Source organism: Oncorhynchus keta, chromosome 22 (assembly GCF_023373465.1).
Source record: "Oncorhynchus keta strain PuntledgeMale-10-30-2019 chromosome 22, Oket_V2, whole genome shotgun sequence".
Taxonomy (NCBI): Eukaryota; Metazoa; Chordata; class Actinopteri; order Salmoniformes; family Salmonidae; genus Oncorhynchus; species Oncorhynchus keta.
In genome coordinates, this window is record NC_068442.1 from 10,370,871 (window position 1) to 10,397,540 (window position 26,670).

General features: G+C 42.4%; 1 protein-coding gene across 3 annotated transcripts in view; it reads right to left on the minus strand.

Moving 5' to 3' along the window:
• LOC118401028 (polypeptide N-acetylgalactosaminyltransferase 18) overlaps positions 1-25,238 on the minus strand; it is a 95,260-nt gene extending 70,022 nt beyond the window's left edge. The window contains exon 1 of one of the 3 annotated variants that reach the window (XM_035798170.2): positions 24,694-25,238. In XM_035798170.2, the coding sequence (XP_035654063.1) occupies positions 24,694-24,934 (241 nt within the window). In that variant the 5' untranslated portion in view covers positions 24,935-25,238. The remainder of the gene's footprint in view (positions 1-24,693) is intronic. The other 2 variants (XM_035798171.2, XM_035798172.2) reach the window with 2 other exon arrangements.
• Between the last annotated feature and the right edge of the window lie 1,432 nt (positions 25,239-26,670).

Consider the following 26,670-nt stretch of genomic DNA (forward strand, 5'->3'; position numbering starts at 1 on the left):
ATACCTCCAATTGACGCAAATTATGTCAATTAGCCTATCAGAAGCTTCTAAAGCCATGACATCATTTCTGGAATTTTCCAAGCTGTTTAAATACACAGTCTACATACACTAAGTTAACTTCTGACCCACTGTAATTGTGATACAGTGAATTATAACTGAAATAATCTGTCTAAACAATTGTTGGAAAAATTGTGTCATGCACAAAGTAGCTGTCCTAACAGACTTGCCAAAACTATAGTTTGTTAACAAGAAATTTGTGGAGTGGTTGAAAAACGAGTTAATGACTCCAACCTAAGTGTATGTAAACTTCATCTGTACTGTAGATATACCATAAAATAAGAAAATCTGCCATTTCCAGCTACAATAGTCATTTACAACATTAACAATGTCTACACTGTATTTCTGATCAATTTAATGTTATTTTTAAACAAAAAAATTCAAAAGCAAGGACATTTCTAAGTGACCCCAAACTTTTGCACAGTAGTGTACTAATATATATATTTTAGGGGGTAGATGAGCTTTAATACCACAGATGGATTGTAGCTTCCATCAATATAATTGTCTGCATTTCCAATCCACCATATTTTTTATTGAATATTGTTAGTAGCCTATTCTCAACTTGAGACCATTATTACCGATAGCATGCTGTGGAAATTATACCATGACATTTAAACTGAGGGTAAATAAAATATTCAGGCACCTATAGTAATTATTTCCTATTATCCATTTGTGCAATAAGCAGTTTCTCCCAGAGTCTTGAAAACAGAAAAATTATCAGTGTCGTAAAGTCCTTGCGGGCACAGAGAAAAATATTTGCCTACAACAGAAAACATGATTGTAGCTTTGTGAAATAGTGAGTGCAATATGTGCATCTAGTCTTGTGTAGAACGTGCATTCAAGTCTTTTTCTCCATACTGTCAACAACAGTACGTCTATGGGAAATGGACTAGATTCCGTAGCTTTTCAATGCTCAAATGAAGGTAAAGGAGATGTGTGCATTCCGCATGATGAGTTTCAGTATTCAATTATACAATCTGCTCAATCTACGAGATGAAATCATTTGACACAATCCTATTTCCAGTAAATTCATGTAATAATGTAAAGCTCAGAAAAAGTAATTGCCTCTCCACTTTGGTAGTGGCATTCACTGTGTACTTGGGTGGAGGGGGGGGGGGGACACACAGTTCAGTGTCTTTTTTCACCTCAAATTTATTAGCAGCCGTAATAGCAGGGTAAATGTTTACCCTGCGTACTGGCCTGGCCTTAGGCCCCCCCCAACACAACACACCTCTGGGCCATAGTGGACCTCTGGTTAATCGTGTGGAGCCGTCTAGGCACGTGTGAAGGTTTCAATAGACAGGAGCGTTTTGGACTGGGAAAAGTAGCCGCTTCGCGTGAGTCTTAAGTAATTTAGTAATGAAGTACAAATACAGTAATGGGATTATAGCTAGTCTCAGAGGCCTACTACGTAGGAGTCGGATTATCGTACTGCCTTAAAGTTTTGGGGGTAGGTATCCTCCCTCTGAACCTTGAACAGTACCCCTACCCCCTTAGATCACTGAGAGGCTAGAGTCTCATATATAGTGTCATTTGTTTACGGTTGGGAGGTGGTGGGGGTTTGTGAGCTCCGGGGTACAGCCCAACGAGCTACTGCCACACTGATGTCATCATGGCAAACAGCAGGCTGAAGTGACCTTGCTGAGAAAACACTGGCTTGTTTTCAATGGTTTGCTCAGCTGGAGTAACACAATATAGACACACTCACAGTCTGTAGAGCTTCCTCCCACAGAGAGCAGCGAGGATGAACATGAATATTATTAGTGTAGGTAGAATTTATAGCTACAGCATCATGAAACTCAGACAAATGTAAAAAATAATTTGTTTTTATCTATTCATGGGAACACAGCACGTCACAAGGACTTAGATTATCATCAGATCAAATTGTGCCGCTTGTAATGGCAAGCGGGGAGTATTTTTACCGTCATTTTGTTACCATAACCAATGGCAATATCTTGATCCACCACAAGAAAACTACATTATGCAGATGGTCTTGGACAACGGAGTTGCCAGATAAATGTAGGAGGTGAGTTCCAGGTTGGTCATTTTACGAGGTCACTCTCATTAGAACAACACTGGCTGACAGACCGACAGAGCAGTCTGGAGGGCATGTCTGTCTGTCTTTGTGTGTATGAATTTACATTACCCCTATGAATTAAACAGTTGAATTCATGCTGCATTACATCAGAGCAAATACATCACTTCTGGGTTTGATGAGAGTCACAGATTGTAGTACAACTTTTATGTTAACATTTATTGGAGACTTACATTGTCAGCTTTGAGTATAAAGGTTTAAAAAAAGGTCAAATTGTGGGGGGGATAACTATACGTTTCCAAGGCAATGGGCCTAGGGCAATTCCACAGGTGCTCAGTGGGTGAGGATGCTGGTTACAGTAAATGTAAAGAACGGGGGCTTATGGGTTGTCCAGAACTCAAAAAGAGAAAGAAATCAGTCATGAGCTGAACATAACAGTATGCCAGTGGAATGGAGGACTGTAAGCAGGTGACCCAACTGTGGTTGGTGACTATTAGGATTTCCTATTGTAGCCAATTCAGTTGCAGCAATACGTGTACTGTATATAAATACACGGTGTACAAAACTTTAAAAACACCTTCCTAATATTGAGTTGCATTGTCTTTTGTCTTGTCCACTCACCCTCTGAATGCCATGCATACACAATCCATTTCTCAATTGTATCAAGGCTTAACAATCCTTCTTTAACCTGTCTCCTGCCCTTCATCTACACTGATTGAAGTGGATTTAACAAGTCACATCAATAAGGGTTCATGGCGTTCACCTGGTCAGTCTGTCATGGAAAGAGCTGGTGTTCCTAATGTTTTGTACACTCAGTGTGTACTGTAGGTGTTGATATTAGTTGGCAGGGGTCTTTATGTCGACACTGTGTTTTGATGTATTTCTGATAACATCTACCAGAAAAAGTCTTGAACGGTTTCTAAGACTAATTTTCCATCTGTTTATCCAGAAATCAAAGCCTTTACTTATGCCTCATTTTTAAGATGAAAATGGTTCATTTTTTTTAACCTATGCCTTCATTTCCCAAAAATATAGAATCGTATCTTTAATTTGATAAGCGCCTATGAACTTCACACATTGGAGCTCATGGGACTTTTTCTATGGAAATGCACCCTACAATTATCTACAGTGCATTCGGAAAGTATTCAAACCCCTAGACTTTTTCCACATTTTGTAACAGCCTTATTCTAAAATGAATCAATCTACACCCCCATAATGACAAAGTGAAAACAGATTTTTAGAATTGTTTGCAAATTTATAAAACAAAATACTAATTTAAATAACTATTCAGACCCTTTCTGCTGAGACTCGAAATTGAGATCAGGTGCATCTTGTTTCCATTGATCATCCTTGGATATGTTTCTAAACTTCATTGGAGTCCACCTGTGGTAAATTCCATTGACTGCACATGATTTGGAAAGGCACACACCTGTTTATATAAAGTCACTCAGTTGACAGTGCATGTCAGAGCAAAAACCCAAGCCATGAGGTTGAAGGAATTGTCCATAGAGCTTCGAGACAGGATTGCGTCGAGACACAAAATCTGGGAAAAGAGTACAAAAACCATTTCTGCAGCATTGAAGGTCCCAAAGAACACAGTGGCCTCCATCATTCTTAAATGGAAGAAGTTTGGAACCACCAAGACTTCCTAGAACTGTCCACCTGGCCAAACTGAGCAATCGGGGGAGAAGTGCTTTGGGAGGTGACCAAGAACCCGATGGTCACTGACAGAGCTCCTCTGTGGAGATGGGAGAACCTTCCAGAAGGACAACCATGTCTGCAGCACTACACCAATCAGGCCTTTCTAGTAGAGTGGGCAGATGGAAGCCACTCCTCAGTAAAATGCACATGACCGCCCGCTTGGAGTTTGCCAAAAGGCTCCTAAGAATCTCAGACCATGAAAAACAAGATTATCTTGACTGATGAAACCAAGGTTGAACTCTTTGGCTTGCATGCCAAGTGTCACATCTGGAGGAAACCTGGCACCATCCCTACGGTGAAGTATCATGTTGTGGGGATGTTTTTCAGCGGCAGGGACTGGAAGACTAGTCAGGATTGAGGGAAAGATGAACGGAGCAAAGTACAGAGAGATACTTGTAACCTGCTCTGGACCTCAGACTGGGGTGAAGGTTCACCTTCCAACAGGACAACGACCCTAAGCACACAGACAAGACAACGCAGGAGTGGCTTTGGGACAAGTCTCTGAATGTCCTTGAGTGGCCCAGCCAGAGCCCAGACTTGAACATCCCTGGAGAGACCTAAAAATAGCTGTGCAGTGACACTCTCCATCCAACCTGACAGAGCTTGAGAGGATCTGCAGAGACGAATGGAATAAACTCCCCAAATACAGGTGTGCCAAGTTTGTAGTGTCATACCCAAGAAGACTCAAGGCTGTAATCGCTGCCAAAGGTGCTTCAACAAATGACTGAGTAAAGGGTCTGAATACTTATGTAAATGTGTTACTTCCTGGTTTTATATTGTTAGAAATTCGCACAAAAAAAAAATCATGTTTCTTTGTCATTATGGGGTATTGTGTGTAGATTGATGAGGGGAAAAAACATTTTACAATATATTAAGGCTGTAAAGTAACAATGTGGAAAAAGTCAAGGGGTCTAAATACTTTCCGAATGCACTGTACATTACCATTTCCTGTTGCAGTTATTTCCCTGATTTGTACTTCTCTCCGACATTGTAACGGGGATCCTACTGGCTAAGAGGTAAAGTTACATTCCCCTTGACAACATCAGTTCAACAAGCCTCCTGCTGTTAAAGGGACAATATGCAGTTGCTACATCCATCTTTGGTACCCATTGATCCTTGAAAAATATAACTTACAAATGACTCATGGCCTTAATTCAACTGTCGTATAGCATCAGAACCCAAAATATAAGCTTATTTTACACTAATGTTTCTAAAAGTAAACACTATAGCATTCAAAAACAGTAAAAACTATCATTTTGATATCATGGATGGTCAGTCCTTGGATCCATAGCGCCATCTATGAATTTGAAAGTGGTTAAAAAAAATTTTACAAAGCCATCCCTCAGCTTTTTAGCGAAAGTGGCAGGGAAAATGGTTTGTTATTGTTTTAACTGCTGATTGTCGCTTTAACTGCTGATTGTCGCTTTAAGGCTTCGTAGACTCCCCCAAAAGCTTTGAGACTCCCCCTAAAATAATGTCATTTGGTTTTTAAAAAGAGAATCTCATTTGCTCTCAAAGCTATTGAAATTCTCTCTTGCCAAAGCCTTTGTTTTATCTGTTTGTTTACAGAACTTGAATAAATCACAGAGAAAGTTCCCTCTTTTACACTAAGGCTTGTGGAACAGTGGTGCTGAAGTGCCTGCAGCGCTGTGCCTCGGCTCTGAAATGATTAATTTCATCATCATTTAAACAGATGGTCTTCCCACCTATTTCCTCAACCGTGAATAATGATCAGCCATTTGCAATGCATCGCTTTCAAGAGCTTTAGTTTTGTTTGCCAAACTGTTCTTTACAACTATCAGTCACCATTTGTAGCACATCCTGATGTGCTTACATAGTGTGACGGCCTACTGAATCTGTCCAAATGGGCATCGTTTTTCACTCTGTTCATCTGTCCTAAATCCCTCTCTGTGGGATTTGGATCACCTCCCTCTGCAGTCAGGGCACTATCAGTATCCATCATGTCTGAGGATTACCCACAAGGCCTGTCGGGAGACTCTTACATGCACACACACTTCGCTTGCACGTGCGCACACTAGGCTTGGGCGGTATCCAGATGGTCGAGACAAAGGTATGACATTGTGCCATACTGGAATAGTCGGTAATACCGGAACTGAACACAAGGGGCGGCATTTTTTAACTCCACTGAGCCTTTGTAAATCCAAGATTAGCAATGCTAACAAGTACATGTAAAATCCCATAGAGAATCTAACTACAATTCCAACAAGCTCATTGAACATTTTAGACAGTCTGACCTAAAGCATTTGCAGGACAGACATCCCAACTCAAAAGTTATAGTAACTAAAAATAATAATAATTCTAATCACAGTTTGCTGCACACACAAAACATTCAACAGCAAAGCTCTTGATCCAGGAGGGGATTCTCTTGTTACCAAGCAAAGCTTGATTTAGCAAGAAGCTAACCACTTAGCTAACTAGTTAGTAAATGCACAACCACAGAGCATTTAGCACATCTTAGACAGTTGACTTAATAGGTTATAAAATGTTATAAGCTGGCAAACATGAAGTTGCACAACAGTGAGTGACTCACAAGCAATTTTCCCTCTAAGCGTCACGCAGCTACCCCTGGACTCCGGGCACAGAAGAAATACAGTATCAGCCCACTGCGAGAAGCATGAGATTGAACTTCACCTAACATTTTAGAGTTTTCCCTGTTAGTTAACCCTATCAATGTTTCCTTTTTAATGTGGCATTTGTGATCGAATCAATGCAATATTAACCACGTTCAATGCAACATACCGAAACAAAACGAATTATGCATAATTTAGTATGCAAAACTAACTAAGCAAGAGATTGTTGTAGGTAGAACACATCGGTGTAGGAATAGCACTACTCAGCCAGTACTCTACACAGGCCGGTGCGGCATAACCAATCAGAGCTGCAGTAGGCCTATATGCAAATATCCATATATGGCAATGTTCTGTCATTTACTTTGAACTGGACTGTGTTTACAGCACGAGTGGCCATGAATAGATGCACTTGGTTTGAGATCAAAGCAAGAGCTGCATGTAGCCACAGGCGCACATTTTGTTAATATCCTTTGCTATTTAGTGAGTTATTAGCCCAGTTATAGATCATTTGCACTTATTAGGGGAGTGATTACTTCATACAAGACATGTACATTTCTAGACACTTTGAAAAGCAGTGGTCTAGGGCACTGCACCGCAGTGCTAACTGTGCCACTAGAGACTCTAGGTTCGCGCCCAGGTTCTGTCGCAGCTGGCTGCGACCGGGGGGGTCCGTGGGGCGACGCACAATTGGTCAAGCGTCGTCTGGGTTAGGGAGGGTTTGGCCGGTAGGGATATCCTTGTCTCATTGCGCACTAACGACTCCTGTCTAACCCGGTCGCCAGGTGCACGGTGTTTCCTCCGACACATTGGTGCGGCTGGCTTCCGGGTTGGATGCGCGCTGTGTTAAGAAGCAGTGCGACTTGGCTTGGTTGGGTTGTGTTTCGGAGGATGCATGGCTTTCGACCTTCGTCTCTCCCGAGCCTGGTAGTAACTAATAATAATAATAATAATAATTGGATACCACGAAATTGAGGATAAAAAAATAAAGAAAGATTAAAGAAAAGCAAGTCAGGTAAAGAGCCTTTTTTTGTCAGTGTTGTATTTTGAGACCGGCTTGAATAAGCCAATATGTAGAGGGTACCATAATTTTGTTTGATACTCTGTAATAATGGTATGGGAATAATAATGCATTTTAAACAATGTGTAAAGTGGTTTCTTGCATCAAACACTACAACATTTTCAGTCACCTCCTTGTCTGAAGGACAAGTGGATATGTAGAAGGACAAGTGGATATATGGATATTTGATCATGGAATGTAGGCCTACATTGATCATTACACACGGGCTGCTACCACACACAGGCTGAATGGCAGAACAGCTATTCCCATGTTAAAATGTTATGGGACACATTTTCTCCATTGTTGTTGATATAGACCACACTGGTAGGCCTACATTATGATCAAATAGCCACAGTAGCCTACTTGGCCATTGTTAAAACGGTAACTTAAAGTGGGTACAGCCTAAGTGTTCACAGTAAAGGCATGTGGGAAGTTGCACAGAATGTTCACAACATTCAAGTTTGAGCTCAGCAGTCCTGAAATTTGCTCAGTGCCAGAAAATGTTTTGAGGGAACATTGCTCACAAGGCTCCATCCAGTCGGTCTTCCTTTATGTGACAAGTGAAATTATGTGACAGGTGAAATGAAGAACGAGCTCTTCTTTATCTCCTAACATATTGTACAAGTTAACTGCTGGTGTTACCTTAAAAAGTAGCTACAAATATTCAAATGTATAACACAAACTTCAAAATTAAATAAAATAGTTTCAAGTTACAGCATTGTAACTTAGCATTTACTTTCTCCTACACAAGATATCAGGAGAATGTAATTGCTCAGAGAGTAACATTAGCTAGCTACATTTTTAGGTATTACATGTTTCTAATTTTGGAAGAAAGTTGTTTCATTTCAAGCTCAATTGTACTGTTAGCTAAATGGCTAACGTTATTGTTTCCCAAAGCCATTTTCTTTTCTAAATAGAGCCTGGTGGCATTGTTGACACTTTGTTAATTGTTGTTTAGCTAGCTAACGATAGCTGGCTGGCTCTTTAGCTAACATTACGTGGCGTGTATACAACACCCGTTGAATATGGTTGGTGTCTGCAAAAAAAGAATAATGAAATGGTTGCCAGCAGAGCTGGTTAAGCTGTTATCATGTTATCCAGAGGTAAACAAATCATCGACCAGAGCGTCAAATGTGTGCTATGAACGCTCCGAGAGCGAAACGAGATGGGTGGGGCTAAAGCTTAAGAGGGTGTGAACGATGCTGAATGGGTGTAGACAAAGAAGAACTCTCACAATATACCAAAACATTCAAAAGGCCATTTTCACAACTGTCAAAGCAGAATTACTTTTCCATTGTTCTTCAAATGCAGTTGTATGATAAACCATTTGGTAGATCTGAGTCTCCACTTTTATCCCGTGTAAAAAAATAAAAAAAAAACAATTTCACATTTTGCGACACAAGACCAAATCCAGGTGGTGAGTCACATATTTATAAAAAAAATAAAAACAAGTATTACATTTAAATTCATATATCAGACCCATTACTCAGTAATTTGTTGAAGCATCTTTGGCAGCGATTACAGCCTCGAGTCTTCTTGGGTACAAGCTTGGCACACCTGTATTTGGAGAGTTTCTCCCATTCTTCTTTGCAGCACCTATCAAGCTCTGTCAGGTTGGATGGTGAGCGTAGCTGCACAGCTATTTTCAGGTCTCTCCAGAGATGTTCGATCGGGTTCAAGTCTGGGCTCTTGCTGGGCCACTCAAGGACATTCACATTCCTGCATTACCTTTGCAGTGTGCTTAGGGTCGTTGTCCTGTTGGAATGTGAACCTTCGCCACAGTCGGAGGTCCTGAGCGTTCTGGAGCAGGTTTTCATCACGGATCTCTGTACTTAGCTCCATTCATCTTTCCCTCGATTCTGCCTAGTCTCTCAGTCCTTGCCACTGAAAAACATCCCCACTGCATGATGCTGCCACCACCATGCTTTTACCGGAAGGATAGTGCCAGGTTTCCTCCAGCCGTGACCCTTGGCATTCAGGCCAAAGAGTTCAATCTTGGTTTCATCAGTCCAGAGAATCTTGTTTCTCATGGTCTGAGATTCTTAGGAACCTTTTCTTTAGGACCTTGAATGCTGCAGAATATTTTGGTACCTTTCCCCAGATCTGTGCCTCGACACAATCCTGTCGCTGAGCTCTACGGACAATTCCTTTGACCTCATGGCTTGGTTTTTAGCTCCTACATGCACTGTCAACTATGGGACCTTGTATAGATAGGTGTGTACCTTGTCAAATCATGTCCAATCAATTTAATTTACCACAGGAGACACCCTGGACCCAAACTGCTATAGACCTATATCCATCCTGCCCTGCCTATCTAAGGTCTTCGAAAGCCAAGTCAACAAACAGGTCACTGACCATCTCGAATCCCACCGTACCTTCTCCGCTGTGCAATCTGGTTTCCGAGCCGGTCACGGGTGCACCTCAGCCACACTCAAGGTACTAAATGATATCATAACCGCCATCGATAAAAGACAGTACTGTGCAGCCGTCTTCATCGACCTCACCAAGGCTTTCGACTCTGTCAATCACCAAATTCTTATCGGCAGACTCAACAGCCTCGGTTTTTCGGATGACTGCCTTGCCTGGTTCACCAATTACTTTGCAGACAGAGTTCAGTGTGTCAAATCAGAGGGCATGCTGTCCGGTCCTCTGGCAGTCTATGGGGTGCCACAGGGTTCAATTCTCGGGCCGACTCTTTTCTCTGTATATATCAATGATGTTGCTCTTGCTGCGGGCGATTCCCTGATCCACCTCTACGCAGACGACACCATTCTATATACTTTCGGCCCGTCATTGGACACTGTGCTATCAAACCTCCAAACGAGCTTCAATGCCATACAGCACTCCTTCCGTGGCCTCCAACTGCTCTTAAACGCGAGTAAAACCAAATGCATGCTTTTCAACCGATCGCTGCCTGCACCCGCATGCCCGACTAGCATCACCACCCTGGATGGTTCCAACCTTGAATATGTGGACATCTATAAGTACCTAGGTGTCTGGCTAGACTGCAAACTCTCCTTCCAGACTCACATCAAACATCTCCAATCAAAAATCAAATCCAGAGCCGGCTTTCTATTCCGCAACAAAGCCTCCTTCACTCACGCTGCCAAGCTTACCCTAGTAAAACTGACTATCCTACCGATCCTCGACTTCGGCGATGTCATCTACAAAATGGCTTCCAACACTCTACTCAGCAAACTGGATGCAGTCTATCACAGTGCCATCCGTTTTGTCACTAAAGCACCTTATACCACCCACCACTGCGACTTAATAATAAATAATATAAATAATAAATAATATATAATAATAATAATACTTGTATGCTCTAGTCGGCTGGCCCTCACTACATATTCGTCGCCAGACCCACTGGCTCCAGGTCATCTACAAGTCCATGCTAGGTAAAGCTCCGCCTTATCTCAGTTCACTGGTCACGATGGCAACACCCATCCGTAGCACGCGCTCCAGCAGGTGTATCTCACTGATCATCCCTAAAGCCAACACCTCATTTGGCCGCCTTTCGTTCCAGTACTCTGCTGCCTGTGACTGGAACGAATTGCAAAATCGCTGAAGTTGGAGACTTTTATCTCCCTCTCCAACTTCAAACATCAGCTATCCCGAGCAGCTAACCGATCGCTGCAGCTGTACATAGTCTATAGGTAAATAGCTCACCCTTCTTCACCTACCTCATTCCCATACTGTTTTTATACTGTTTTTATTTATTTACTTTTCTGCTCTTTTGCACACCAATATCTCTACCTGTACATGCCCATCTGATCATTTATCACTCCTGTGTTAACCTGCAAAATTGTATTATTCGCCTACCTCCTCATGCCTTTTGCACACATTGTATATAGACTGCCCATTTTTTTCTACTGTGTTATTGACTTGCTAATTGTTTACTCCATGTGTAACTCTGTGTTGTCTGTTCACACTGCTATGCTTTATCTTGGCCAGGTCGCAGTTGCAAATGAGAACTTGTTCTCAACTAGCCTACCTGGTTAAATAAAGGTGAAATAAAAAATTTTTAAAAAAAAGGTGGACTCCAATAAAGTAGAAACAGCAAGGATAATCAATGGAAACCGGATGCACCGGAACTCAATTTCGAGTCTCATAGCAAAGGGTCTGTTTGAAATTCACTGCTTGACTGAGAGACCTTACAGATAAATTGTATGTGTTGGGTACAGAGATGAGGTAGTGATTCAAACTATTATTGCACAGTGTGTGTCCATTCAACTTAATGTGGCACACTTTTATTCCTGAATATTAAGCTTGCCATAACAAAAAGGGGTGGAATACTTATTTACTAAAGACTTTCTTTTATATTTTCACACTTGGACAAATTTCTATTCCCATTTTACATTATGGGGTATTGCGTGTGTAGGCCAGAGACAAAAATCTATATCGAATACATTTTAAATTCAGGCTCTAACAACAAAATGTGAAAAAGTCAAGGTGTGTGAATACTTTCTGAATGCACTAAACATGTAAACAGGGCTGAAAACGAACTTGTAGCAGGAATATATACACACTTAAAATGGTTACCAATAAAATGGTAACATACTAATGGTCATTTATACATGTAAAACAGGAGCAAGTGACCAGAAGCAGGATAGATAGATACTAAATGGTAATGGAAATCAATATTTAATGAACAGCAGCAGTGGTAGTAATAAATCGAATCAATAATCATTTTAGCAGCAGCGTAGGTGTGAGGGGGTGTAAGTGTGAGGCATCAGTAATGAGTATGTGACTGAGGGTGTGGTGAGTGTGTGTGTGCGCACGTGTGAGTAAGCGTGACCGAGGATAGTCTGAGGGAGAGCAGTAGTTGTTAGCCATTTAACAGTCTTATGACCAAGTGATAGAAGATGTAGAAGATGTTTAGGAGAATGTCGGTCTGAGCATTGATGCACTGGTACCGCCTGCCAGACGGGAGCATGGAGAATTGTGACAAGTTCATGAAAAAAAAATGAAAAAAAAAGATTCAAAATTATCTCGATGATACAGACCAGACTGCACAGATTAAACTGTTGTAATAGATTGAGAGACAATCAAGTTGAGAGGTTTTATAAAACGATAGGACTAATGCATGTCGTCACGTGACCTTTCATTAAAGTCATTCGGATAGAAATGCAGGGTCTATGGAAATGGTATTCACTTGTCAGGACCAACCTATATCCTTCAAAATGAAATATTAAATCGTAGTGTTGTGGAGTTTAAATATTCAGTGACAGAGATTTTAAATGTTTTCCTGAGAACAAGGCAGTTGCAGCACACTCCTGCCCACAAAATGCTAGACTTACGCTCCCAATCAGGAAAACAAGGTCCAAGTTTAGGAAGCACATGGCCCCCGAGTGAGAGGAAAACTAAGTCTTCAAAAGACCAATTACTCCACAGCTGGAGGCCAATGCTGATGCCTTTGTTCAAACCACTCCCAGTCAAATCTGCACCTGATTGCATCTTCTACTGTACAATTACCACCACTGCATTTAACACAGTCAAATGAGCTAGAAATCAATCACAAAAAAAGATCTACTATCATAAAAATAATGGACTTAGTTTGGCTTGGTTTGAAAGGGAGGTAGCGTCTACAATTCTTTCTTTCAAATGAAATTAATATTAATTCCATAACACAACCAGAATGCCTAAATGAAGATGTTTTTCTTTAGACTTAAATTACAGCCTCCAGATTTTCAAAAGATCAAACTAACCATAGCTAAGCCTGTAGCTTTTCCTTCATTATAGTTTTCAAAGCCCACTAATTAACGTGATAAAAGTTCATAACCGGTTCACTCCAACTCGGATTTCCCTCCGCCACACTGAGCTTGCAAATGGCCTTGTAAAATGTGAGCGACCAATAGTTTCCAACAGTGGCAGTCTTGCCTCCTCGATTTGTACGGACACTGGCGAAACTGATTTACACTTTTAGCTGCGAGTGATGAGGCACCACTGCTGTACGGAGTATGGCACTATTCCAACAAGCACAAAGCAGATCGTGAACTGCGATAATAGACGAGGCCTAATATGTGATCTGAATTCATTTGTTGTTGCTGGTGGTGGAGTGACTTAGCAAATGCCAATGAGACTGCTTATCAAAAGAAACAGCTCAATAAGAGATAATTGTCCCCATTACTGTTTTAGCTTATTTTCAAGGTAACAGTCATCTTGAATGGCTATTTTGCAATGCAAGTAATTATGACTATATAATACATGCATTACATTTAACATATGCTTTGAATAATTCCCCATCCCATTTTGCAACAAAGTGTTTATGTGTTGATGTAGAGTTCGTATAATTTCCCCTCTGCAGGTCCACATCGAAGAAAGTGTGAATGAAATGGATCAAAATGCTAAGTGTGCTTCCTCAAACTAAAACAGACCGGGTCCCTCGAGGCCCCGTGGGCCTGAAGGGAAACGAAAAAGGTTTGAAAGAAGAAAAAGGCCTCGCTCTCAAGTCCTACCCATCACATCAGGGACAGAGGTTGACTGAGGGAATAGTAAGAGCTAATGTGAGTGAAATCAAGGGCTACACAAGCTCCATGTTGAGTTTTGAACATGTGGCACAGTACGGGTGCACGGTTACCCTTGCACCCGTAATGACACTAAGGTCAAGACAACTGCAATGATATTAAATCATTCAATAATATGCCAAACTGAAAGAGGTCAGCCAGTGGCAAACCTGTGTTCTGCCGAGGCCATTGAGGAAAACATGACCTGACAGACTAAATACAACATTTGCACGTATTCGCCCTGCCACCTCCCCCCCAGAGCGGCTAAAAGGAACAGACAGCCCACTCACATATCCTGGGAAATATACATGTATGAATTTCTTGCAGACACACATTTACTGAAGCTTTCACAGGGGAAAGGGTCCTTCACTAAGAGACGCTGGGATGGGCAGGGCTGTGGTATGCTGGGCGAGGGGGGGGGACTATGCGCGGGAGATTCAGACGTAGGACTGAATGGGATTCTTGCTGACCATCTGCCTGACCAGCCAGGGCAGAGTGCTCACATCTGTGGGCTGGGAGGGCAGTTGTAATTCTTTGTGCCCTTTAAGCACTACAGTAACCAATCTGTTTACCATGCATTTAAGTAAACAGAGCCCAGGACTTCAAAAACTCACAGCAGGAGGTAATTAACTACTTTAAAAGACAACCTATTTAAAATAGTTGTTGAGGAAATTGACCCACTACTGTTGTATACTTCGAGCATCTATATCATCGAGAGTCTACTATTAAAGCCTTTATGTGTTAATACACCCAGAGTGTCCTCCTCATCCCTGTCACAGATGCGTGTCACCCTGGAGTGTATGCACAGCCTTCAGTATCAGTCTGGCTTGATGAGTTGGATTCTAAATCTGACAGAGTAGAGAAAGCCACATCCAAATCAGCTCAGTCAGAGGTGTTTAGTAAGTATCTGCCTGCTGTCCCTGACCTCCGGGTGGCGCCACCCGCAGGAGCGGGCAGAAACACATCCCAGGCAGCTCATTTAAAGAGAGAGTCGGGACAGCTGACAGAGGCTGGTGGCAATATCTCTTGCACCATTACCTACTGTTTAGGGCCCGTTTTAACTTTAAGTGTTCAGAATAATTTTTATTTTTATTTTGAACCTTTCCCCTACACAAGAAAAAAAGCCAATAAATAATAAATTAATTGTGTCAGGTGAGGGTTATAGATAGATATCGTGTGAAGGTCAGAGCAGAGGAGCCTGTAGTGCAGCGGACCTCTTGACCTTCAGTCCACCCTACTGTTTTGGAGGCTGTTTGAGATCCATTAACTAGAGTGGAATATTCAAGAGGTGCCTGAAACCCAGGAAGTTCTCATCTGATGTGCGGGTGTCACCGAGTCACTGATGAAATCAAAATGCAACGCCCCCACACTTCAAAGAGGATTGGAAATGCATCTGAACTTCACACTTGTGAGCGTGCTCCACTCCTCTCAGTGACAACCCGAAAAATAACAAGAGGCGTTAGATCCCAAAAAGCTCCCATTCCGTCAATCATCTGTTGGTGTCAAAGATGTACGGTCTCTCTCGCCAAATCGCAACCATTAGCTCACTAAACCCAGCGAGAGTCATCTGGCAAAACTGGCAAGGGCACTCCAACTCTACAGACCCTCTCAGAAAAACACATACACTCAGATGCCCACCACTGCTTCTATGCCCATTGCACAGTCATGCCCCAGGTCAGCTGGCACAGCTAGGCCAGTATGTGGGTGGATCAGTAGGTCAACGTGGGGTTTAGGGTGATTCAGACTAGTGCAAATGCAGTTTACTGGAATATAATCAATCACAACCCTGGTGGTTTACATAGGGTGTATATGGTGGTGTCTGTGGTTGATTTATGCTACAGTCTAGCCTACAACAGCTGTTTCAAAGCACAGTGTACTCGCTTTAAAAACAGCCAATTCATAAGGTTGATTAATCCACTGCTTCGTTCACACGACGGCGTTAGTGAGACAGGATAAAAAGCAGCGACATTCAGATGGCGATGAGAAGTGTGCTCGCAGAACGGATGCCCAATTAACCTCCATCGCATGGCTCCGTGGAGGGGCCCCGGAGTTATAATAAGCCCACCGGAGAGCAGCCTGTGCTGGGCAGATGGCAGCTCACAAACCCCTGAGGAGGACGGAGGGGGATGCAGGTGCTACATGTTTCTACTGAACACTTTACAGAGAAGCCACAGGTGCTTTTATGCACATTGAATCGAAAGTCTCACAAATTGGAATACACCTCCTGTTGCTACAGCATATTTCGCATGTGCATAATGTAAAGCTAATTAGATAGCATTCATTTTCTTGTGGTTAGAGGGATCTTTTCCTTGACATGGTAAAAGGCAGACTCAAGCCACTCCAGGGACAAATTACAATTTTGCAGCAATTCAAAACATGTCAAAAGGAAATGATTTATTACATTTGGGCAACTAGGGTGTCTTAAAAGGAATCTCCAGAATTCGATTTGAATTTGAGTAAGACAAACTAAATTCACTTCCAATGAATTATTTTGAGCTCAAATGATTTCCAATACACTGTATCCTTTCATGGGTGCAGTATAGAATACAGTACTCTGCATGTTGTGTCTATGAAGTGCTATCTCTATTCGATACGTCTCTCCCCTTTGGGATTCTCTCTGTAGCACTGCGCTCCACAAATCAAAAACGGAACAATCTTGTGATGCACTGCTGAGAATCTAAAATGGTCAAATGCAAAAAGAATACTTCTCAGACTATTCAGCCTGTAGTACAGGTCATCCGACTTGACCAAGGACATCCCTCCCTCTCTCTCTGTGTGCTATATCCTGTGTTGAACAGAGTAGCTCTCTGATTATTGATTGACAGCTCTACTAACCCGGTTCCATTTCCATCTGTAACGGAAACATTCACCGACATGCTTAAAAACTGTTACATGTTTCAAAAGCTGCCTCATAATATATTGATTGTATTCAGGTTCATAAAAGAAGAACTATCCACACAAAGGCAGCTGGATTTTCTGCATGACTCGAGGTTGAAAAGGAAATGTGCAAGAGTGGCACTGAACTGTGTCTTCTTCCTGTCCTGGCAGCGTCATGCGGCTGACCAATCATGGGTTACCATGGTAATTGTGGGAATGGACAAAGATAAGTATGGTGGAAAGAGAATGTAAGGGGGTTCAAGCATATAGTGATGCATTTCTGGTAAAATAGCGTAGGACATGATGCACTGTGAGCATGTTTATGCATGCAGGCAATGCTTGGGAGTCAAAGCAAGATGGTGGGAGAGAGTTGGTAGGCTTGTGTGTGAGAGTGTGTGTGTGTGTGTGTGTGAGAGACACACAAGGCCAAATTAAAGGAAGGGCGAACGAGCAAAGAGCATGTACAAACTGGAATTAGAATGCACAGTAGTGATGACTGAAAACAGACAGGCCGCCAGCGTCAATGCCGTCAAAAGCGTTGTGCGCTTCAAATTAGAAAGCAAGTCTGTTTCTCGCATCTACGCGAAGCAGTGCTCGTTTGCGTTTGATTTGGTCTACAAGAGTGTGTGAGTGTGAGTGAGTGCGAGCGAGCGTTTGAGGGAGACAGAGAGAGTCCGTGTGTGGGTGAGAGAGCGAGAGCGTTTGTGTAGTTGTTTGCTTTGTTTCTCATCCTCTTAACTTTATCCCAGTCTGTACGCTGCTACTTATCTCTGATGAGTTTTAGAGATGAGAACACTCCGCTCGCTCTGGTTTATCCAGCACTCCACGCAGGTTCTCTGTTTGCCTAATTAATCTGGAGTTACATCCCATTGCCTCTAATTACAACATTCATCCCATAATCCAGGAGAGAAGATGGTAATTATTATTGCCCTGTGCCGCTTGGGCTTCATCTGGAGCCGTATCACCCTCAGTCTGTGGTAGTACTCATGACAGCAGGAGGAGAAATGTCTGTTCGTGAGACTCAGATGATTCATCTGGCGGTCTCAGAATAATTGGCTTTTTCTTTTCTTACACAGACATGAAATATCCACAAAAAAAAAAATTTCAACCACGCAACTTCACTTAGGGGATGCCGAGTGAGCCAAGAGAGATCTCTCCACCTCCTGTGTGGTCACTCTGTCACAGCTTGATCGTCACAGGCTGGTTTGTCAGAGGTCAGTAGAGACCTGACAAACAGGAATAAGTGGCAAGCACCATTCAACATTGCTCGTGTCATATGGAAGGTACAACTGACCACCTAAGATCAATAGAAAAAAATGTACATATTTAAAAGAGGGATATTCACACCTAAAACACTTACAAAAAGGAACCTTGAGCTATACACAATTTTTATGTGTAGCAGATCTTTGAATGTACAGTCCTACCATCATCATCATAATAATAATCTTCTAATTCCACAAGTGGTGAAAGGGCAGGAATGTTATTATCACACAGCACAGTCACCCACAGCAGCCTGAGAAGACCTGAACCTCTTCTCTGGGGTTCCGAACAAGGAAAGGTGATCGTCAAGGAGTGGTCATGGGGCAATAGATAATGAGACAACCTCATCACCAGTTCTAGACAGTAAATGCTTACCTGCTATTACCTTTCTGTATAAACAATTTTCTTGTTAAATTGTAGAATATGAATTGTGTACAGTATGAAAATAAGAGATCCTCTGCATTCTTTTAAAAAAAAGTCAGAATCTAAGTTACATAATTTAGCTTTGCATTGTATGTGTTGCCCTGCAAAGTGAGTGAATGCTTCCTCTCCGGTGTCACTGGGTAGTTTGTGGGCATAGACAAATGCTTCCTCGTTGCCAATGGAAAATGGCAAACTATTTCATTAAGCGGAGAGAAAGACTAAATAAACATGGTCTGTTGAGCTGGAAATTTGGATTCTTCACAACTTACAGAATGTTTCAGAAAACTCAATATATTTGGACAAAACCAACCACCTGTCTCTGGATGCGAAACATCAATATCGAGTGAAGGCTGTGGCCCAGAAATTTTTGTCCTTTTCTACAGGGGAGATTAAGGTCAATAAGCAGTACAGTACAGCACAGATGGGTGGACGGGCAGATTTATCCACTACCCAGCAGAGAGAAAAGCCTCAGCAGCTACAGAGAGAGAGTGTTAGCAATTGATGTTATTCTTCAATAACACAAACTCCAAAGCATATCAGGGGGATAAAAACATGTTTATTTGAGAAGGACAAATCAAGAAGTTATACTGGAAGGTAGATGTTCAGTCTCCCCTGTCCTCAGCTTTTCTCCACTGAACAAAGGAAAGAGATACAATTTATACCATTTATACCCCCCCACCCCACCCTAGCCTGGGGTTGACCAATCAGAAGTCCTTGCAGTACAACTGGCCAAAAAACAAATATGCTGCTCCCGACTCAATGTACAGAACGCAGCACAAGTAGGTCTGAGTTCAGGAGTGACATTCCACAGATTCTAAAACAGCGGTTGAACTGAAACCCAGCTCCTGTTTACAATTCCCGATTGACCATTAGTACTAGACTTTGTTTAGTACTCTCGTCCTTTCAAACTCTCCGTTGTGTATTCATCTTCAAAATATTATTGTGAGAGCTTACACCAGAAGCTTAACTAGAGAACACCCAATAAAAACCGCATTCTGGTTCATTTGCCATTTTACAGTTAGTATATAATAAAACGGTGGAGTTTTTGAACTGAAATCAGCTTCCGAACCTCAAAAAAAAGGTTCAACGTCGTTCACTGTCAAAAGCTGTGTGGAGTTCTTTCATTCAAGCAACGACTTCACCGTTGACAGGCTGGGGGCATCTATATCTATAGCACCCCTGTTGTGCTCATCTACACCGTATGACCAGGATTACACCAACATACTCTACTGTGAAAATCATCGAGCCAAAAAGGACACTTGTGTTAAGATCCTTTGACTCTAAATATTTAGCAGAAATCAGAGTTTGAGCACTGACCTCAACGAGAAAGGTACTGTAATGTAGACATCAATGGAGGAAATTAACATTCCCAATATAACCTTGAAATATCAAATCCCAAAGTATTTGATATTTGTAATGAGAGAAAAACATTGGTTTGAGACAAGATTGTACATTTCACCTAGCTGTTTGTAAATCACTGGATTCAGTGGGATCGGTGTCAGACTAACTTGTGGAAGGATGCATTCACATCATAATCTGTTATATCATAGATCATAATCTATTTTATATCATAGAGTATAATCTTATTTTACATTCTGACAAACCCAGTTTCCTCATCAACAGCTGTGAAGGAGGTAATCAGAGTCCCAGCTCAATAGGGATTACAGATATATATTGATTCACAGACATCAGCAAACGTGTGAAGCTCGAGACATCAGACAAGGGTTTTGATTAGACAGATGAAAAATGGCAAATTATGATTTTGCAGCATTGATCTAAATATAGAGCATTTTTAAAAACTTTAAGAAATACCTTCTGTACAGCCAATAAAAGACCTTTCAAAACATCTGATTGAAGAAAATAACATTGTCAATTCAAACGAAGGCAGCCTACTATTTAAAGTCCCACAGCTTTCTTTTGACATATTAAATCTCCTTTGTGATGTTGTGAAAGGGTGCCGTGGGTCAGACAGCAACCATACAAAAACATGAGCAAAGTAGCACAAATCTTCCTCAGGCAAAAAAGGGAGCAATTCATTGTCAAGCCAAAACATAATGAGCTGACCCAAATAAATAAATAAATTACTGCCACTGCTGTGCACTTGAAAGTGGTGATTGTAAAAATCCAAGATAAAATTGTTATACCATTTCGACACCCTTCTAGGAGTCAGAGTGAGGATATGGCATGAAAATTAATATGTTATTTCTGCTCGATGCAGCACTATTCTTCCTGAAGACACAAAACACATCAGCATTTTTTCATTTTTGGTGAATGGGATGGTGTACCTAATAAACTGGCCACAGTGTATATTCCACCAAAACGGTTCACTAGCAATTTTGGCAAAAAACTGGTAGTTAGATACTAACACCAGAAAAAAATATGTACACTCTGCACAGCTGTATATTCTACAGAGTAGTCTGTATGATAGAAAGCATGTTAACTGTGAGGCAGGTTGGATGACCTGAGAGAAAGTGGGGAGAATAATTTCTCTTATCTTGCCAAAGGACTGTCAGTCAAGTAAATAGCCGCAGGGCAAGAGCCTTTCCTCCGCTGCTATGGGGAGCACCAAAAGGGTAGTGACAAAGTCCCAAATGATAGTGAACGACAGTGAGAGTCATCCAGTATTGGATTCCAAGTCAAACAGATCATGTGTGAAATGTCAACGGATCCTCAGCGCAACCCATTATGCAATTTTTTTATTCGACAAACTTAGTGACACACTGCTTAGGTAAGAGTGAGACAGGTGTACTTTATGCATGACTTACCCACACACACACCCCCCTCTAGAGGAGGTGGGTGTGGAGCGGGTCATAGCTCCAAACCGCTCCTGACTGTCCCCTATGGAGGTTAAGTCCATTATGAACCTCCCGAGGAGGGTTTTGGACCGACTGCAGTGTGGCAGTCCCTCTTAAGTTTAATTAAAGCTCAGCGTTATAGGCCTAGTGAGGGCCTAGCGAGGGCCGATCGAGCTGCTGAGAGAGCACCCTGCTGAGAGAGCATTTTAATTGTGTGAGAGGGTGTCAGCTTGTGTTACCTGTCAGTCTGGAATACCTTCATGTTTCAAGCAGACCACCATAGTCCCTGTGCCCAAGAACACCAAGGTAATCAGTCTAAATGACGATAGCATTCACATCTGTGGCCATGAAATGCTTTGAAAGGCTTGTCATGGCTCACGTCAACGCCCCCAACAGATCCATAGATGACGCAATTTTATTGCACTCCACACTGCCCTCTCCCACCTGGACAAGAGGACCACCTATGTGAGAACAATACATCTGCCACACTGACCCTGAACACGGGGGCCCCTCCTGTTCCCCCGGTTCACCCACGAATGTGTGGCGCGCACGACTCCAACACCATCACCGACAACGGTGTTAGGCCTGATCACCGACGACGAGACCGCCTATAGAGAGGTGGTCAGTGACCTGGCAGTGTGGTGCCTGGACAACCTCTCCCTCAACGTCAGCAAGACAAAAGGAGCTGATCGTGGACTACAGAAAATGGAAAACCGAGCACGCCCCCATCCACAGGGCTGTATTGGAGTGGGTCGAGAGCATCAAGTTCATTAGTGTCGACATCACTAAGGAATTAACATGGTCCACCTCAGTTGAGGCTCCACAGTGAATTTAAAATGTATTTTTTAAGTCAGACATTAAATGTGTTTAATTAAACATTTGACTCATCACATGCTGCTGCTTCTGATTATCATCTAGTCTAGTGCCTAGTCACGATACCCCTACTTATATGTACATACACTACATTAAAAAAAGTATGTGGACACGTGCTCGTCGAACATCTCAATCCAAAATCATGGGGATTAATATGGAGTTGGTCCCACCTTTGCTGCCATTACAACCTCCACTCTTCTGGGAAGGCTTTCTACTAGTTGCTGGAAAATTGCTGCAGGGATTTGCTTCCATTCAGCCACAAGAGCATTAGTGAGGTCGGGCACGGATGTTGGGTGATTACGCCTGGCTCGCAATCGGCATTCCAATTCATCCCAAAGGTGTTCAATGGGGTTGAGGTCAGGGTTCTATGCGGGCCAGTCAAGTTCTTCCACACAGATCTCGACAAACCATGCGTGTACGGACCTCACTTTGTGCATGGGGGCATCGCCATGCTGAAACAGGAAACGGCCTTCCTCAAACTGTTGCCACAAAGTTGGAAGCACAGAATAGTCTATAATGTCATTGTACACTATAGCATTAATACTTCCCTTCACTGGAACTGAAGGGCCAATCCCGAACCATGAAAAAACAGCCACAGACCATTATTCCTCCTCCACCAAACATTTCAGTTGGCACTATGCATTGGAGCAGGTAGTGTTCTCCTGGCATCCACCAAACCCAGATTTGTCTGTCTGACTGCCACACGGTGAAGCTTGATTCATCACTCCAGAGAACACGTTTCCACTGCTCCAGAGTCCAATGTCGGCAAGCGTTACACCACTCCAGCCGACACTTGGCATTGCGCATGGTGATCTTAGGCCTGTGCTTAGCCATGGAAACCCATTTCACAAAGCTCCCGATGAACAGTTATTGTGCTGATGTTGCTTCCAGAGGCAGTTTGGAACTTGGTAGTGAGTGTTGCAACTGAGGACAGACATTTGTTATCCACTTCAGCGATCCTGTTCTGTGAGCTTGAGTGGTATACCACCTTGTGGCTGAGCCGTTGTTGCTCATAGACGTTTGCACTTCAAAATAACAGCATTTACCGTTGGCCGGGGCAGGTCTAGCAGGGCAGAAATTTGACAAACTGACTTGTTGGAAAGGTGGCATCGTATGACAGTGCCACTTTGAAAGTCACTTAGCTCTTCAGTAAGGCCATTCTACTGCCAATGTTTTCCTACGGAGATTGCATGGCGGTGTGCTCAATTTTATACACCTGTGAAATAACCAAATCCACTATTTTGAAGGGGTGTCCATATATATATATATATATATATATATATATATATATGAGCATCTACCTCCATTCTCATACCCCTGCACATCAACTCTGTTCTGTGACCTGTGTATGTAGCCAAGTTATCATTACTCATTGTGTATTTATTCCTTGCGTTATCATTTATCTCTGAATTTCTGGGAAAGGCGGGATATTCTACACCTGTTATTCACAAGGCATGTGACAAATAAAATTGTATTTGATGGTAGCAGGGCTGGGTGGTAACTAATGGGAAACAAGACCTGACATGTCTTCTACTGTACACATGCAGCACAAACTGCTGCCATGTACTCTATATTTGAAGAAGCAGCACTCACATATGAGTATCTGACACCCTATGGTCCACTGCAAAGATGTGAAACTCCATGCTATCCCTCATTTCATCATAAAAGGGCTAAATTGGACAGACAGACATTTGAGAGAATTAGGCTAGGTGTTAAAGGTCTTTTGAGGTCTGACAGTTTGTCAAGTGATCTCCTCAGCTCCCTCCATGCTAACAGATATCATTGACAACATAAACAGATCCACAGTAATGTAATACGGCACCAGCTACAGGAGTGCATCTATGTGACACTGAGTACTTGGCCAAATGCATGCTCCAAGTGCTAAATTTACTCATCAGTTCACCGCAGCATCAGCACTACTCTGCATTCTGTCCGCCAGTGTGAAGTGCACAGCACTAATTAATATTTCCTATTTGTCCAAAGTTCTTTTTTTTGCCCCAGGATTTTTGTTTTTGATACAACATAATTACAATAAAACCACAAATAATTAATCTCAAATGCGTTAATTTAGGAAATCTGTTCAAGTATTCCAACAAATACAAGGTATGAAATGATTGTATTGGAAAATAACAATCTATTTTTAGGCTTCGTTGTTGTCAATTTGCAGTGTACACATTATTTTAATTATGTTCCGGCCCCAACCACCCCCCCGGCAAAAATCTGCCTGCGGCTGAATCTCGTTACCTACCCCTGTTGTAGCCTCTATCAGCATGGTGTTAAAACCACTGCTTAGTTCGTTTTACGGTACTTGGACTACACAATGTGGTTGATATTGATAACCACATTTCAAGGAAGAGTTTTGGTTACATTTTATTTTACATTAGGCCTACATTATTTTCCAATTTACTTGGCATTTATTTAATATAATATTCTAAATATGTAACGTTACTTGCTAAAACAGAACTGTGGACATATCCTATGCATTGTCCCTAGAACCGTAAATCCGCATGTAGCCTACCTTGGATGTGTTGGTTGACCACATTTTCCAGTCGGTCCAGTCTCTCTATAATCTTCAGAGTTTCTCCCTTGTTGTCATCGTCAAACTTTCTCTCCGGTTCTGTCTCTGAGACTTTGGTGTTCACATTGGCCACATAATTAGTGATCCAGCCGACGTAGAGAAGACAGACAATATTGGTCATGCCACTTAAAATTACGCATGTCGACACCAAAGTTTTGGTTCTCCTAGAGCAGACCATCATCGCGACATCCCTCCATACGGTCCAACGCGTATAGAAACGCAATATAAAAAAACTCACAAAACTAAATGACAGTACCGTAGTTTCAGATCATCCAGGATTATAGCCTGCTGAGATTGACAGCAACGCAAACACAGAAATGTAAATTCGTATATGCACTATACCGTACCGGGCACCAGCTGAAATCCGCTGCAACAAAATAATCGTAGAGCTGGCGGCCAATGAAATCCTCCGGAAATGTACAGTGCATATCCGATCATTACACTATCCAATTGTAGCATAGGAGGCGTGTTCTCCACAATTGTCTCGTCCTTCGAATGGGACAGACTTTTCACGTAGGTTAGGGGAGCATTTTGCTAACTCTAACCATTTTCCTAACCTTAACCTCATTCTCCTAACCAGGGCCCCCTTTCCCAAAAGCATCTATAAGGCTAAATTCGTCGTTAGAACCTTCGTATGAGCATCATTAAATCTCCGAGCTGTTTCCCAAAAACACCGTTATTAACGTTGCACATGAAAACGCTAATAATCTAACGCCTCATAGAACAGCTAACTGCGTCATTAGATGTTTTTTCCCCATCCATCGTCACTTTATACACAGAAGAACTCCGCTAAACATAGAATCACAGTGTTTATCAGTCTCTCTGTGACCGCCAATAACTTCACAACAAAGTTGACTACAAATACAAAGTTACTAAATTCTTTGCAATTGTTACAAATAAGCGAAGGATAAAACGATGCTTCAAATGAAAACAGATTACTGCATTCAAATAGCCTACCAACAGTATGGGCCTGTATATTTAAACAATATTCAAATACATTTCATGTTCATTCAATTTAGTTTTATTTTTCCATTTGGCTACTGTCAAAATTTTGCCATCAATATATTTAATGATGTGTAGCTTAACATGGAAGCAATGATGTTATCACGTTTAAAGACCCAAATGCAAACAGTCAAATTAAAAGTAACTCCTGGAAACAGGAGACAAAGGGCTGTGACACATGGTTTTAATTCTAGACACAGGAAAGGTAGGAAGTATACAGAGGGTACGGGGCAACAGAGGACAAACAGCAGAGGGGCAAATGATCTTGGGTGCCAGCGCATCTGGCTTGACCTTCTTGGATACCGGTCGGTGCTGCTGAAGCAAAGTGGCCCGGGCCTTACTGAACCCCTCCCGGAGGTCCTGGTACTCCACGGGGCTGGCAGAAGTCCGGGACAATTGCCAAGCCCCCAGGAATACGTCCCGGGGCAGGCAGAACTGACTTCAGGCAATGAGTGTGGCAGGCCGGGCTCCAGCCCACGATGGCACCAGTAGCCCAGTCAATAGAATCCCAATACCAAGGGGACCTGTGGAGACTCAACTAGCAGGAATTGGATCGTCTCGCTGTGGTTCCCTGACACTCATAGGTTGATGGGGGTGGTATGGTGGGTGACCCGGCCTATAGAGCGCCCGACCAGCGCTCTAACATCCATGGGAATGGAGTAGAGTTGTGTTGGGATGCCCTGCTCGGATGCCAGGGTAACATCCATAAAAGACTCACATCGGCCCCCGAGTCGATGAGTACCTGGAGAGACTTGGACTGGTCGTCCCACAGCAGGACGAGTAGGGGGAGAAGAAAAATGATCAATAAGACCCACCAGAGTACTCACTCCAACGAGTGATCTAGGTCTCTTGAAGGGACAGGTAGACACATAATGACCGGCAGTATCGCAATACAGACAACTCTGGGTGTCAAGT